Here is a 16884-nt window from a genome sequence, read left to right on the forward strand (position 1 = left end):
CATCACCTGCACTAGCTTTGTTTGTAGTGATGCTTCCTAAGACCCACTTGACTTTGCACTCCAGGGTGGTTCTCGGTGAGTGATTATAGCATTGTGGTTATCTGGGTTGTGAAGATCTTTTTTGTACAGTTCTGTGTATTCTTGCCACTCTTCTTACTATCTTCTGCTTCTGTTAGGTCCATACCGTTTCTGTCCTTTATCGAGCCCATCTTTGCATGAAATGTTCCTTTGGTATCTCTAGTTTTCTTGAAGAGATCTCTAGTCTTTCCCATCTTATTGTTTTCCTCTGTTTCTTTGTGTTGATCACTTAGGAAGCCTTTCTTATCTCTCATTGCTGTTCTTTGGAACTCTGCATTCAAATGGGTATGTCTTTCTTTTTCTCCTTGGCCTTTTGCTTCTCTTCTTCTCTCAGCTATTTGTAAGGCCTCCTTACACAACTGTGTTGCCTTTTTTGCGTTTCTTTTTCTTAGGGATGGTTTTGAACACCACCTCCTGTACAACGTTACGAACCTCTGTCCATAGTTTTTCAGGCACTGTTTCAGATCTAACCCCTTGAATCTATTTGTTACTTCCAGTGTATAATTGTAAGGGATTTAGGTCACAGCTGAGTGGTCTAGTAGTTTTCCCTACTTTTTTCAATTTAAGTCAGTTAACGTGTAACATGATACTCAAAATCAATTAACATGTAATACGATACTCAAAAGGGTTAGTTCCCTACCAATGTAAAGAATAGAAACAGATCTAAATGAAAAATCCTAAAACACCAAGAAAAAGATCATAACACGTGCTTAAAATAATCAGCTCGTTTTCCTCCACCAGCAAATGAGCTGTGATCTGAAAATGAACCCTCGGTGTAGGTGAGGGTACAGTGGGAGGAGCCATGTCAGCGTGTGGTGGTGGGATGGGGCCTTGGATGTGGCAGCCGCATGATTCGATTATTGTGAGGCTCAAGTGGGTGCCTCGTTTCTGAGGACTTTGGTCAGTGGTGAAGTCCCTCTCATGTTATCCCCATCTTCGAGGGAAGGGAAATTGAAGCTCATGGATATGGTCCCCCCCGCCACCTGCCAGCTAGGTGTGGTGGACCTGGACCCTGGCCACGGTCTGCTAACCTCCACCCCAACACTCCGCCACATATTCTCAGAAAGCTGAGTTTGTGATGGCTTTGCGCACCCACTTGTTAAGCCAACCATGTGCTCTGTGTGCCACTAAGTGTGAGACCCCCAATCGCTACCTTGAGAGGTACAGCTCCAGTCTATAGAGGTTGCACCTTGGCCAAACTGAGGCAAAGGAAGGGGGCAGATCCCACATGCTGGAGGAAAGGCCACAGGGGAAGCCGGCGAGCTCTCTTAAGAGTCCCTGGGCTGTTGGGCAGAGAGGTCACTGGGGACCACTGGACAGAGGGATGCGAGAGACGGGGGAGGTCAGGCCAGGTTGTGAGGTAGACTCTCTCATCCTTCACGGGGTTTACAGGAGGCAGGTCTGGGACGTGGTAGGTAGAGCACTATCAGCAGTGAGGCAGATAGAACCAGGGTCAGAGGAGAGGCGTGGGCACAGGGAAAGCACCAGCAGGCCTCTGGTTCAGGCTGAGGGTGACCCCCTTGGGATGCTAGAGAGAGATGCCGTCCGCATCCGTCTGTCTGCACATCAGCCGCCAGCCTGCCTCTGTTGTGTGCCGGGCGTGACAGAGATCTCTAGGTCACCTCCTGCTCAGCCTTCAGCTCCATGAGGACGCAGTCTGAGTCCTCTCGTTCATCATCGTCCCTCCAACCTAGGAGAGCGCTGGCCGAAGTATAAGGAAGCGAGGAAGGAGCCACGCCGTTATGCAGATGGGGACACTGAGGCTCGATGCAACGTGGTGGCTTTGAACCTGCGCCTTTCTGGCTCCTGCACCCTTATTCTGCACTCCCAGGCTTAGCCATTTCTTTCCCAACTACTAAAATAAGCAAGGATTTGGCCAAGACTGCATGTCATCAGGCTGTGTCTTGGGACAGCGGCAGCTTTCTTGCCCGCCGAGCACGTGGGTGAAATATGCCGACCGCCCCAGACCCCTTCAGCTCCCCCATCCAACAGGCAGGTTTTTTTCCCCTTCCCATCAGCAGAAGAAAGCAAATCCCCTAAATGACATTGCAAAAGTCTGAGGGCTCCTTTTATTTCCATTTCCAAATTGTTCTGTGAACGGATCTTCCTGACTCAGAGGGAGTAAATTAATACCCTCTTCCGACAGCATAATAGCTTCTGGAGGTCTTCAAAGCCCAGCTCAGCTCCTGCCAACTTCAAAGTGCATGTTATGTAGCTTTTCACCTAGAAGGTGCCCTATGGGGAAGGAATTAGAGGGCTGCAAATGGAGCAAACCAGATGGGGAAAATCCTCACTTCAGAACACAGGCTGCTAGGCTCTCTGCTTGTAGGTGTAGGTGGGGGTGCTCTGAAGAAGGGGAGCAAGGGCACAGAGCTGGAAGGGGCCTTGGATCTGCTCAGAGCCTGTGCCCCTCTGTGGTCAGGAAGTCACTTGAGGCAGGTGGGCTCTGAGGGAAGGTGGGGACCTTGCAATAAGGGACATTTGTTTCCAGCAACCACATGAATACCCAAAGGTTATTTTCCAAAAGTCAGGATTTAGAAGTCTGAATTCTTAGGGAGCACTGTTTCTGTGTAGCTCCTAGGGAAAAAGTAGGCTTTTGTGTCTGGGACAGCTGGATTCATATCTCAGCCTCAGTGTTGTTCAGTCTCTAAGTCGTGTCCAGCTCTTTGCGACCCCGTGGCTCCTCTGTCCTCCGGTATCTCCCGAGTCTGCTCAAATTCGTGCCCACTGCGTCAGTGATGCTCTCTAACCATCTCATCCCCATCTTCTCCTTTTGCTTTCAGTCTTTCCCAGCATCAGGGTCTCTTCCAGCTTCACCAGCAGATGACAGAGAGCTTGAGTGTGTGTCTGCCCTCCCTGGGCCTCAGGATTCAGTGACAGTGCTCAGCACTTCCTGTCCAAAACCACAGAAGAATCCCAGCATGGAGAGGCTGTGGAGAAAACCCTTTCCTCAGCCGTGCTGCCTTGCTTTGCACTGTTTCCAGGGGCGGGAAACAGGCATGCAGGACAGACTTATCTCAGCCTTAGGAATAACTTGGCCTTCCTGGGCTGAGCTGACTTTCCCTCAGAGTGGAGGTGATCATGCGTGCTAAGTTGTTATAGTCGTGTCCAACTCTTTGCAACCCTATGGACTGTTGCCCACCAGGCTCCTCTGTCCATGGGATTCTCCAGGCAAAAATACTGGAGTGGGTTACCATGCCCTTATCCAGGGGATCATTGCAATCCAGGGATCAAACCTGTGTCTCTTAGGTCTCCTGCATTGGCAGTTGGGTTCTTTACCACTGGCACCATGTGGGAAGCCCAGAAGGTGATCAAGCCTGCAGATAAAGTCTCCAGGCTTGGTAGCCCAGTTTCTGTCCACAGTGCCTGAAGAGTTCTGTAGAAAAGGCCTGTATCAGTCAGTCACTGCTGCAAGAATGCTGTGTAACAAGCATCCCCAGAACTCAGTAGCTAACCACCAAAACCACAGCATTTGCTTTTATTGCTTATAAGTCTGTTGGGGACTCTGTCTTTCAGGCTGTAGGTTGGACAGGTTTGGCTCCAGGGTCCAGGCCAGGCTCAAGGCCATGCCATGTGTACATTCTGGAGTCCAGGCTGCAGAGATAGGAGCTACTTTTGGAAAGGGCTTCTCATGGCAAATCACAGAAGGGGTGAGGACAAGACCAATTGCACAAGTGCATCTCAACTCTCTGTTTATGTCACATCTGTTGCTATCTCATTGGTCAAACAAAGTCACCTGGGTAAGCCCTCAGTCAATGGGGCTGGGAAATACACTCCACCCCAGGGAGGAAGGCGTGGAAGTGACTGCTTGCTGGAAAATGACTTAATTGATCACAAGGCCCAAGAGACCCTCTTATCCAAGCCACCTTGTCATCTAGCCAATGAGAGCAGGCCCAGAGAGAAGATACTGCCGGGAGAATTGGAACCCTAGTCTAATGCTCTTCCCACCGTGCCCTTGATTCCCAGGGTCAATGCAAGGCAACTGGGGGTCACAGTCACCGACATCAGTGTAACCTTTGATTGCATTGCAAAAAGTATGGTGTCAGGAGAAGAGGAGGTGAGAGTCCTGCCCTGTTCTTGAGTCTAGTGCTCAGTCCTGGATGTGACACTCTTGAAGAGGGATGAGCTGGGCTGAATTTCAGAGCACAAACAGGGTCGCTGGTAAGGGACCTGGGGGGTTCAACTGAGCGAGCTGAAGCCTCAAGGAGCTTTAGGGCCTCTGTCTTCAGGCCTTTAGGCTGTCGGGGAGGTTAGAACTAACACTTCCCAGAGAAGGTGGATTTGGGTCGAACAGAGCATGAGGAAGTTCTTACACTGTCAGCGGCAGGAGCCATCCGAGGAGCGAAGCGCCGTGGAGTAAGGTGGGTGGTCCTGCTGGCTAGGGTCGTGGTGGGGATGCTCCGGGCTGGTGCTGCTCCAGGGAGGAGACTGGACAGCCCACCCAGGGCCCTCCCTTTAAAGTGAAGCGTCATGGGTGTTCTAAGCCTGACTCCCACGTGCATGCTCTGTGGTGGCCGAGGTCCCGGGAGTCTGATCCCCTGACCCGCCTGCGTGCGGGCGCACAGCCCCAGGTTGGAGGGGCCGGGAGGTACGGGCTCCGTCTTCTTCCTCTTGGCGGAGCCTCGTCGTTTGTAGTCCGGAATCTCCTGCATCACGGCTTTGTGCTGGTGCTTCTTTGCTGTGAATCCTGGCCAGGAGCAGGGGGCAGTCACTGCCCTGGTGAAGCAGCCCCCCACCACCCAACTCCATGAGGGGTCTGGCCTGGGAGGGTCTGCTCCTTGCAGCATCAGAGTGGAGGCTTGTGTGAGGTCTGGGAGACGCTGGGCCAGGAGGGGTGTCTCTCCTGAGGCCTCTGTGCTGGCTGGGAAGCAGCCCTTTCTTTCAGAGGTTGCTATCTTCATGCTTTGAGCTCCCAGAAAATCAATCCTCTCTCACTTCCCTTGGTTTTCTCTCCTGCCAGGAGTTTGGAGAAGCGTTGGTTTGTCTCCAAGTCTTTCCTTCCTGGTGTACATTTTCCTACTTGCCAGCCTCCCTTCTTTCCCACCCCCTGTCTGTGCTTCCGGTCTGCGACTGACCTTACCTTCTAGGAAAATGCAGGAGAAGCTGTGTGACTGTGGGCCAGCCACCTCCCCTCTCTGAACCCTGAGGGCTTCCTTGGCGCTAAGACAAAACATGCCTGTGCTGCGCCGGTTCCGCCCACCGGATTCTGACCCGAGCCCCTCTCCCTGCTTCCCCCCGCCAGGGACTGCGTCATGCTCTGTTGCTTGAACAGCGGCACCAGCTTCGTGGCCGGGTTTGCCATCTTCTCAGTCCTGGGCTTCATGGCATATGAGCAGGGGGTGCCCATCGCCGAGGTGGCAGAGTCAGGTGAGTTTGCCGAAGTGGAACCATGGCCTTCCTCCTCAGCTCGCTCTTCTCCTGGGCTCAGGTCTCAGGAGGGGGCCCCCGTCCCTCTGCAGAGCAGGCTCCTGAGGGGGAAGCCGCCAGCCCAGAGCACCACCACTGTCGTCTCGAGAACCACAGGAGCCCCCACTGGCCTCCCTGCCTCCACTGTCGTCCCCTCTGTCCTGAGCATCACGCTCCTGCAGAGTGACTGGGCTTTGAAATGCAAAGCTGACCGTGTGCTCCCCTGGTGAACAGTCTGTTTTGGCTTCTCATAAGGCTGACCTCTCGGCGTGGCCCCCAAGGCCCTGCCCTGCCCTGCCCAGCTCCTGTGGTCTCACCGCGCACCTCGCTCCCCCAGGCTCACTCGTGGTCCCCTTTCACGTCTGTGGTTGCCACCTCCCTCCCACCCCAGTGCTTTTGCCCATACTGTTCTCCCTCTGCTGAAAGGACCCCTTTCCCTTTCTTCATTCTACGGGTAGACTCACCATGAGTGTGACATTCTTCATGTAAAATGACACGTGTTTGTATCAAACACACCACAGGTAGGGTAGTTGCTGCTGAAGAGATTGTGCAAAATGGTAAAGAAGTCTCCCCTTGATTCACCTGGTTTTGAATCCTGGGACAATTCATTGTATAGTATTTTAAAGTACAAAAATAGTTTGTATCTACATGACAGAGTTAGACGCTAACCTCCATACATCTAAATAGGTTTCTCAGCTACAGGAATGTCTGGTGAGGCAGTCAGGAGCATCACAGGGGGTCCAGCCTCCCTGGCTTCTGTCTGCTCAAGGCTGCTCATGACCCCCGTTTGTTATGACAACCCCTGCCACCTGCAGGGCTGCGTTGCCTCCGTTGAGAACTCTAGTCCATGGCGTGGCTGCTTTTGCCTGACATGCACAGATAGGAAGTACCCCTCTGACCCACCAAGCTGGGCAGGGTGGTGGGTGTGGACCCTGGATCAGGAAGCCGGTTGCTGAGCTCGGCTTCATGGCCCCTGGGGCTCCACCTTCTTCTACATGATATCTGTCAGAAAGAGAGAGAGACAGTCCCTGCTGAAATCAGGGGACCAGACCTGGACCAGAGGATATTAACATGACCAAAGCTGTCTATCATAGATTGCACACTCAGGGCAGGAACTGCCTCATATGATCCTCAACTCAGCCCCCCAAGGTGGCACTTTCGCTACCCCTGTTTTACCAGTGAGGAAGCTGAGGCTCAGAGAGGTGTGGTCGCTTACCTAAGGTCACATACACTGCAAGGAACAGAGCTATTGGATTTGATCCAAGCCACGCTCTGAGTGCTCTGTCCTGCAGCCCACGCTCCGAGTGCTCTGTCCTGCAGCCCACGGTAGGCAGGCACCTGGCACTTCACACAACGTCCATGTTCCTTCATGGCAGTAAACCGCAGCGCGGCCCTGCGAAGAGGGAGTGGCACCTCCTCCACGGGACCTATGCCTGCTCAGAGAACCTGCCTCTTCCTCTGCAAAATGAGCAAACCAATTCCCAGCTCAGGTGTTGAGTGACACAGCGTATCTGTGGCACTGTTGTTGCTCTTTTTATCGTTACTCCCGTTTGACAGATGCGCTTTAAAGATGAAGCTCAGAGTGGAGGTAGAAAGGAAAAGAGCCAACTAAGACAAATTGTTTTCTTTTTTCAAATTGTAAGCATACTTACTGTAGGAAAATGTTTAAATATTGACAAAGGAAAAAGTCACCAGTCTGACTCAGACTGCCCTGTGAGGTTCTCTTGCCAGATTTCCATACATATACTGCTGTACCTATACTAATGAAAACTGGATCGTATTCGGTTTTATTTTTCCATTCACAATAAAGCATGAGAGTTTTCTTCCTCAGTAAGGAGAGATCTCAGCATCCCAGGTGGCTCATTGGTAAAGAATCTGCCTGCAGTGCAGGAGCTGTGGGCTCAGTCCCTGGGTCAGGAAGATTCCCCTGGAGGAGAAAATGCCAAGCCACTCCAGTATTCTTTCTGGGATAATCCCATGGACAGAGGAGCCTGCCAGGCTACAGTCAATGGAGTAGCAAAGAGTCAGAGATGGGTGAGCACAGATAGAGAGCTTAATCGTGACTTTTCACGGTCAAGTGAGATTCCACAGAGTGGGTGTGCCATAGTTGATGTGTGGTATTCCCCTAAACAGATGTACCAGGAGTGATTTACTCTGTCTCACCTATCAGGCCCCAGGCTGGTTGTTCATACAGCACTTCGTGAAGCACCTACAGCGCCTCTGCAGGGCAGGTTTTATGGAGGCTGTGCAGAATGTGCCCTGCACGGCTACAGGGGCCGCCATTCATGTAGACAGCAGTCCTGGGCTTTATGCTGCCCGTTAGAGATGAGGACGCCGCTCTGTGGCTCAGAGCATGGAGTGGTTCCTCTAAGGCCGCACAGAACATAGGTGGTACAGCCGGCTTGGCTGCCATCTCTTCTGCTTCTCCCTCTGTGTCACTTCAGGTGCTAAGGAGGTAAACCTGCTCTGTGCTTAGGGGTGTGAATCAGACCAAGATGCCCTTTAGGAGTTCCTGCCTTCTGCAGAAATTGCATATTGCAAGTATGTAGCCCTCTCATGTTGCTCAGCAGGATCTTACAGGGAAAATTGTAACTTTCAATACCTAATTAGAAGGATTTAAAGTAAACACTTTTAAGTATTTATCAGAAGAAGCTAGGGGAAAGAAAGGAATACAAAGTAAGTAGAGAATGTTAGAAGTGTTAGTCAGTTTGTTGTATCCAACTCTTTGCTACTCTGTGGACTGTAGCTCACCAAGCTCCTCTGTCCGTGGAACTCTCCAGCCAAGAATACTGGAATCAGTACCCATTCCCTTCTCCAGGGGATCTTCCCAACCCACGGATTATACCCGGGTCTCCTGCATTGCAGGTAGATTCTCAACTGCCTGAGCCACCAGGGAAGCCCAGAGTAAGTAGAAGCAAAGAACTAATTAAGGTAAGACATGCAAGCAATAGGGAAAATTTCAAAGTGAAAATTTTGTATTATAAAAGATAGCAAAATTTATAACACCTTGACAGGACTAATGAAAGGAAAAAGGAGAGAAAATATAAATTACTGATATCAGAAATGAAAGAGGAGATGTGGCTATAGGTCCTGCAGACATTAAAAATGGGAATAAGGAAATACCATGAACAACTTCAAACTAATACTTGATAATGTAAATTAAATGGGCAACTTCCTAAAAAAATACTACATAATTTAGTTAAGCTAACTCAAGAAGAAACAGAAAAACTAAATGGCTTTGTATTTCCAAAAGAAATTGAATTCATTGTCAAAAATCTTTCTACCAAGAAGACTCCAGGCCCTGCTGTTTCACTGCTGAATTCTACTAAATATTTAAGTAGAAATAATGTCAGTCTTCTTGTTCAGTCACTCAGTCATGTCCAACTGTTTGTGACCCCATGGACTGCAGCACACCAGGCTTCTCTGTCCTTTACTATCTCCTGGAGTTTGCTCAAAATCATATCCATTGAGTCAGTGATGCCATCCAACCATCTCATCCTCTGTCGCCTCCCTTCTCCTCTTGCCCTCAATCTTTCCCAGCATCAGTCTTTTCCAATAAGTTGGCTCTTCGCATCAGGTGGCCAAAGTATTGGAGCCTCAGCTTCAACATCAGTCCTTCCAATGAATATTCAGGGTTGATTCCTTTAGGATTGACTGGTTTGATCTCCTTGCAGTCCAAGGGACTCTCAATAGTCTTCTCAAGTACCACAGTTCGAAAGCATCAGTTCTTCAGTGCTCAGCTTTCTTCATAGTCCAACTCTCACATCCATACATGACTACTGGAAAAACTATAGCTTTGACTAGATGGATCTTATCAGTCTTACACAAAGTCTTTTAAAAATTAGAGGAAGTAAGAGTATCTGAGGACAGTGACAACTGTATAGCTTCTTATTATCCCAATTTTTTCCCGCAAACAACAAGATAAAACAGGAAGGAAAAAGTATATTCTACACAAAACTGTGCCTCCTGGATAATTTGAAGACAGAAAATGTTGAAGCTGCAGATAACTGTGACAGAAAGAAAAATCACCAATCCCAGCACACAATATCTGCTGCAAAGGCAAGCTGAGAAAAACCGTGGGACAGAGAAGAAGAGGGAAAGGATGTGGGAGTGATTTGGTGCAGTCACCAGGAAGAGTGAATCTACTCTCAATCTGAAAGTCCTGGAAAGGATCTTAACAGATCCTTTAGCAGGGACTACAGGGGTTCAAAGTAGGTGTGATTTCAAGGAGTAAGGACCATTTAAAGGCATAGGCACATTTTAAAGGAGCCATTTGAAACATAAACCTTGCTGAGAAAAAAAGAGGCAGGGGGCAAAAAGAAAGAAGAGCATCCTTTTATAGGGAGATGGTGAACACATGCATAGTGAAGGGAGCCCAAGAAAAAGAGGTAAAATGTAAAGGCCTGCAAAACAAAAGAGAACCAGGGGCTTTCCTGGTGGTCCAGTGGCTAGGACTCCACGCTCCCAGTGCAGTGGGCCAAATTTCAGAGAAATAGATACAATCCTCAAGGCTTCCAGGCAAGAAAAGATCATAACAGCGAAAGTATTAACCTCGCACCATACTTTTTGAAACCACCGTACAAAGCAAGGCAACTATGGTATAGCATTTTTTTAAATTCATGTTAATAAGTAAAAACCAGGATTTAATATCCAGTCATGTCTTCATGTATCTTATGGCTATATATGTTACATATAGTATGTTAAAGCTATATAGAAAAGCCATTTTTAATATGAAAGAACTTAGAGGCTTCTTGTGATGTTCTGACATTCTTCTATCAGAGCATGAATGTCATCCAACCCAATAATGACTGGTAAAACTCCAGAAAAAGACTTATGTTGAGCTCTTAAAATATATAAAATGTATTAATATGCATGTATATATATAACATCAAAACAAAGGTGGGGAAGAAAATAGAGAACCAGTGTAGAAATACACTGCATACTGTTACAAAGTAGGGTTCATTCAACCAAACAATAGAAAGAGGAGGCAAGAGAAGGTAGAAAACACTTCCTGGTGTGTGAGTAATAAGTGGTGGTAGATACTCGTGGGTGTGGGGGACCTGGAAAGACATATTAAAGGTTTAAATAAGAGACTAAGGGCCTAAGAGCATTAAAAAGAGTACAAGTATGAAGTTAACCACTAGAATAAAAACATTGTTATTGTTCAGTTGCTAAATGAGTCTGACTCTGCTACCCCATGGACTGTAGCATGCCAGGCTCCTCTCTGCATGGGCTTCTCCAGGCAAGAATCCTAGAGTGAGTTGTCATTTCCTTCTCCAGAGGATCTTCCCAGACCAAGGACCAAACCTGCATCTCCTGCATTGGCATTTTTTTTTTTTTTTTTACCACTGAGCTACCAGAAGAGCAACATAAGCCTTCCTAAATAATAATTAAAAAAAAAAAAACAGAATACACAACTCATATACATATGAAATATACATAATTATATATTGTCAGTCAAGACCAAATATATCAATCTTGTCAGTAAAGGTGAATGACCTTAACTCATCTATTGAAAGAAAAAGATTTTCAGTTTGACTCAAAAAGTAAAACCTATGCATAGGCATACCGTGTTTTATTGTGTTTCACTTGCTTTATTTTTGAATTTTTCACAAACTCATGGTTTGTGGCAACTCTGCATCAAGCCACATCTACCAGCACAATTTTTCCAACAGCATTTACTCACTTCGTGTCTCTGTGTCACATTTTGGTAATTCTCACAGTATTTCAAACTTTTAAATTAGTATTAAAACTAGTGGATGAGGAGTTGCTTTTCATGAGTGAGTAAAGAAAGTGGTTTCTTGAGATCGAATACACTACTGGTAAAGATGTTGTGGCGTTTGTTGAAATGACAGCAGAAGTGCTGGAGAGGACTCTTGAGAGTCCCTTGGACAGCATGGAGATCAAACCAGTCAGTCCTAAGGGAAATCAACCCTGAATATTCATTGGAAGGACTGACACTGAAGCTCCAATACTTTGGCCACCTGATGCGAAGAGCTGACTCACTGCAAAAGACCCTGATGCTAGGAAAGATTGGGAGCAGAAGGAGAAGAGGGTGTCAGAGATGAGATGGCTAGATGGCATCATGGTGCAATGGAAATGAACTTCAGCAAACTTTGGGAAATGGTGAGGGACAAGGAGGCCTGGCGTGCCACAGCCCATGGGGTCACAAAGAGTCAGACATGACTGAGCAACTGGACAACAACAGTAAACATAACTGCTAAAGCAGCAGCAGAATTTAAGAGGATCGACTCCAGCTTTGAAAGAAGTTCTACTCTGGGTGAAAATGCTATCCAACAGTCCTGCACGCTACAGAGAAATCACTTGTGAAGAGTCTGTCGATGGCAGCAAACTTCATTCTTGTCTTATTTTAAGAAATTGCCGCAGCCACCCCAGCCTTCAGCAACCACCACCCTGATCAGTCAGCAGCCATCAACATCGCGGCAAGACCTTCCCCCAGCAAAAAGACTACGACTCACTGAAGACTCAGATGATGGTTAGCATTCTTCAGCAATAAACTATTTTTTAATCACTGTACATACCTTTTCTTAGACCTACTGGTATTGTTCACTTAGTCGACTAGAGTATAGTGTAAACATAACTTTTATATTTGCTGGGAAACCTAAAAAATTCATGTGACTCGCTGTACTGGGATGTTCAATTTGCCGTCGTAGTCTGGAGCTAAACCTACAACATCTCTGAGGTATGCTTATCTATTCTGTATATAAGAGACACACCCAGAACAAAGTGACTCACAAAGGCCATAAATAAAGACAGAGTAGCATTCAAGCCCACATGCATTAAGGATGACAAAGGATAATACTTTTTTTAATGTTAAAAACCACAATTCACAGTGAAGACATAACACACACAAATGTATGGACCAAATAACACAGCAATAATCTTCATGAAGCAAAGAACTGCAGACAGTGCAAGGGGACATAGAAATAAACTAAGAATAAGAACTTTACTAAACACACTTGTCAATAAAAGTGCAGGAATGGAAGTAATTACATTCCTTGTGCAAAAAAATAAGAACAGCAACAAAATGAACTAAAAGACAGTTCAAGGAAGGAAATAATAAAAAGCAGAAAGTAATGAAGTAGAGAACTGGGTTTTTTTTTTTAAATAATAAGTGAAAATTCTAGGTTTTTCAAAATAAAAATAGGCAAATCACCAGATGATCAAGGTGGGGGCGGGGGGGGGGGGCGCGGAACAAGGTTGGAGGGTAGAGAACATACAAATAACAAAATAAGAAATTACAAAGGGGAACTAACCATTGGAGCAGAAGACATTTTTTAAAATCATAAGAGATTACTTTGCAATCCTCTTTGCATATAAATTCGAAGACCTAGATGAAATGAATATTTTCCTAGGGAAATGGAGATTGCTAAACTGACCCCATTTGACTTAGAAAGCTTAAACAAGCCAATTTCCATAGAAGAAACAGACAAAGTTACTGAAGAGCAACCTCACAAGAAAACATCAGGCCCTGATGGCTTCTCAGAGGAATTCTACCAAACCTTTGAGACCAGATAAGATAGGCCCAGTGCTCTATAAATTATTCCAAGTTACTGAAAATGGAGGAAACTTTCCTAATTCATTATCTGAAACACATAGTATTGAAACCTAAACCAAATAGAAAATGCCAAGAAAGAAAACTACAGATTAATATCACTCATGCATGTTGATGCCAAAATACCAAATAAAGTATTAGCAAACTCAAATCTAAAATATTAGAATCCAAAATCGCATTAAGAAGGTAATATATACCATGTCCAGGTAAGATTTATTCAGGAATAATGGAAGGTTGATTTAATGCTAAAGCCATTAATATCACACACCATATTAATAGTCCAAACAAAGTAAATCATAAAATTATCTCCATAGATGCGGAAAAAGTCCTTGAAAAATTCAACATTCATTAATTATAAAAAATAATCAAGTAAATGGAAATTAAAGGATATTTTTTTAAAATAGGTGTGTGCATAAAAGTTTTAAAAGTAAAGAGAATGGTTGCCTACAGTGGTGAGTGGAAAAAGGATAGAAAAAGGTGAGAAATTAAGAAGTAAGGAGAAGGAAGAACACCTTCTCTGAGTATTTATCTTTGGTAGCTCTTACTGAGAGCCACAGTATTGTTTGACAGAGCACCCAAGAAAAATAGTTACTTTTGTGTGGGTGGAACCAAACATAATACAAATAGTAATGAATGAACTTCACTATATTACAAATGCATAATGCAGTCATTCTGAAAAGAATGGGACAGAAAAGAGCTAACAAAAGTGAATTTCAGGAAGCAGTATGTTGACTGAACATTGTAAAGCTAAAAACATGTTCCATATTATACTGAAATTCCTAGAGAGTATAATAAGGCAAGAAAAAGTAAAAGTATTAAGATTATAAAGGAAGAATAAAAACTGTCTTCATTCATAAACAACATGATTGACCACACTGAAAATCCTAAGAAATCTACAAAAAAAATTTTTAAACCAACAACAAACAATTGCGAAATTTTTATATTCTGCTTTTCACAAAATGTAATTTTAAAACGAAAAGGTAAGCAACAGACTTGGAGAAGATAATCATAATTCATAAAGGGTTTGGAGAAGGAAATGGCAACCCACTCCAGTGTTCTTGCCTGGAGAATCCTGGGGACAGAGCCTGGTGGGCTGCCATCTATGGGGTTGCACAGAGTCGGACGCGACTGAAGCAACTTGCAGCAGCAGCGGCATCCCAAATATATTAGGAATTCTCACAATTCAGTAAAAAGGAGCTAACCCAAGTGAAAATGGGCAAGAGCACAGGAGGTACTTCACAAAAGAAGATGTTGATATGTAGCAAATCCTTGATAGTCCAGTGATCAGGACTCCTTGCTTTCACTGCTGAGGATCTGGGTTCAGTCCTTGGCTGGGGAACTGAGATCCTGCAAGTCACAACATGGGCGAGAAATAAATAAATTGAAATTTTAAAAAAAATAATAAAAAGATTTATTAATGGACAATAAAGATATGTGAAGATACTTCACACTGTTAGTCATCAGGGAAATACAAATTAGAAACATATAACACTTCATATCCACTATAATGACTAAATTTAAAAGACTGACAACCTCAAGTGTTGACAAGGATGTGGAGCCCCTGAAACTCTCAATTGTTGCTGGTAGGACTGTAAAATGACAGAGTCACTTTGGAAATATGTTTGGCATTTCTTAGAAAGTTAAACAGATGATTCCCATATGACCTGGTAATTCCCCTCCTAGGTAGGATGAACAAAGCTAATCTCAGGTGGGAAAAAGAACGATCAGTAGTTGCCCAGTACAGAGACAGGGAGTGAGGGTGGAGAGACTGGGTGTCTCCACATTTCAAAACGCATTGAATCATACCCTTGAAATGAACACTTATGATAGGTAAAGTGACTCTAATAAGGCTGTTTGTAAAGGTAGAAGATAGTGAGGATAAGCGTTTCGTGAACATTTACCTTTTTAAGTGCTTTCCGTATTTCTGCATCGTCACACTGAACTCCGCCACCGGCCTTCTTAGGTAGGGATCCATTGTTCCCATTTTCTAGCTGAGGGGTGGGTGAAGCTCCCAGTAAAGAACGGGGACTTGAACCCTTGGCCACCGTGCTGCAGGGCTAGAACCTCCCATCCTGAGGCTGTGCTGTCAGGCCCCCTTTCGGGAGCAGTCAAGAGGAGTGAGTGTGGACCTGGGAGACGCTCCAAGGAGAAGGCTGCCTGGGTGGACCAGCATTTGCCCAAGCCCTGACTGCTCACATAGGAGCCACTGGTCCTTCTGTCACCCGAGACTGACTGAATTAGGATCTCTAGGTGGGCCTGAGAACCTGCATTTTAATAAGAATGCCTCCCACCACCACCTCTCTTCACCTACCCCAGTAAGAATAGAGACACGTCTGTGCAGAGGAGGGTCTGGGTGTCAGACTAACCTGGACTTGAGTCTTGACCCTTCCAGATCCTTGCTTCCTTCTCTCTGCCTCAGCTTGCTCATCTCTACAATGGATATCCTTGTAGAACCAGGAGCATGCGGTGGCTGTGAGATGTACATGATTCAAGGAAGAATTCAGCACAGCACCTGGCACAAAAGAAACGCTTAATCCATTTTAGACGAACACAGTAATTGAATGAGGCACTGAACTCCACTCAGCCCGCTTCTCTCTGCTCCCTCTCCAGGCCCTGGCCTGGCCTTTATCGCCTACCCAAAGGCCGTCACCATGATGCCCCTCTCCCCACTCTGGGCCGCCTTGTTCTTCATGATGCTCATCTTTCTGGGCCTGGACAGCCAGGTAAGCGGGGAGCCCAGGGGCCAGCAGCACTGGGGGCAGGTGCTGCTCCCAGGAACAGATCTGGGGCCTGCACACCACGTCCTGGTTCTGGTCAGTCAGGACCAACCAGATCGTAAAAGACTTGGGAACACAGAAAAGCATCTGCTTTCTTCCCTGATCTCCGCATCGGGGCTCCCATGACATGCCCCAGGTGGACACCTGGGTGGGTCCTGGGTACCACCACCAGCTCCCACTCCCCCCACATCTGCACCCTGCTCCCACCCACCTCTGTTCTCCTGCCTCTCCCAGACCCACCCCCACTTGGCAGCCCACCTTCCTCCATGAAGGATGTGGAGTTAGAACTAACAGTTTATCTGTCTGCATTTTCCTTTCTCTTAACGCAAATGTGTGCACTTGCATCTTTTCACCCCCGTCCACCCTCCCACCCTCTTTCAATCCCCTCTTCGGTTTTCCTGCTGGAATCCTGTGGCCTCTTCATCTCCAGAAATCAACCCTTGGTCCTGCTGCTGTATTGTGCCTGGCCTTCCTAAGAGCCCCAGAGAAGGTCTTCCAGCCAAAGCCAGGCACTCTGAGGCTCTCAGACAGGGGTCTCTTGGCAAGGTGCTCCCCTCCCCCTACCTGTGACCTTGTGCGAGTCACTCAGCATCCAGGCCCCATGGCTGGTGTGGCTGTCAATCCAGCCACGTCCTATTTCTTCCCCTGGATGATTTCTCAGAAACTGCTAAGCCGAGCTGCAGAAGCAACCGGGTGTTTTTGCTGATAACTGTCCCTCCATTGTCACCGGCAGAGGCCTCAGGAGGGATCAGCAGCTTGTGTGACAGTGACGGGCTTGTCTCCTCAGAGGGGTGTGGAGGCCGGGCCTGGGCTCTGCAAGCCCCTGGGCTGAGCCAAACCAACACTAGGGCTGCGGTACTCTGTTTGCAAAGGGGGCCTGGGGCCCCAGGGCAGGGGGTGGCTGCTCAGACCACCCCCAGGTGTGCCTGGGCTGTGTCCCCAGTTTTTAACCATGATAGCCATATGGGTGGTGGGGGCAGGGCTTCTGTTATCCCCATTTTACAGAGGAAGAAACTGAGGCTCAGAAAGGCCAAGTGACTTGACAGG

General features: G+C 46.8%; 1 protein-coding gene across 1 annotated transcript in view; it reads left to right on the forward strand.

Annotated features, from left to right (window-relative positions):
• The window catches only part of SLC6A11 (solute carrier family 6 member 11), a 123585-nt gene that overhangs the window by 95377 nt on the left and 11324 nt on the right, over nucleotides 1-16884 (forward strand). The window contains exons 8-9 of the mRNA XM_068982886.1: nucleotides 5321-5445; nucleotides 15671-15783. Coding sequence (XP_068838987.1) covers nucleotides 5321-5445; nucleotides 15671-15783 — 238 coding nt within the window. The remainder of the gene's footprint in view (nucleotides 1-5320; nucleotides 5446-15670; nucleotides 15784-16884) is intronic.

This window comes from Capricornis sumatraensis, chromosome 10, assembly GCF_032405125.1.
Source record: "Capricornis sumatraensis isolate serow.1 chromosome 10, serow.2, whole genome shotgun sequence".
NCBI classification, from domain to species: Eukaryota; Metazoa; Chordata; class Mammalia; order Artiodactyla; family Bovidae; genus Capricornis; species Capricornis sumatraensis.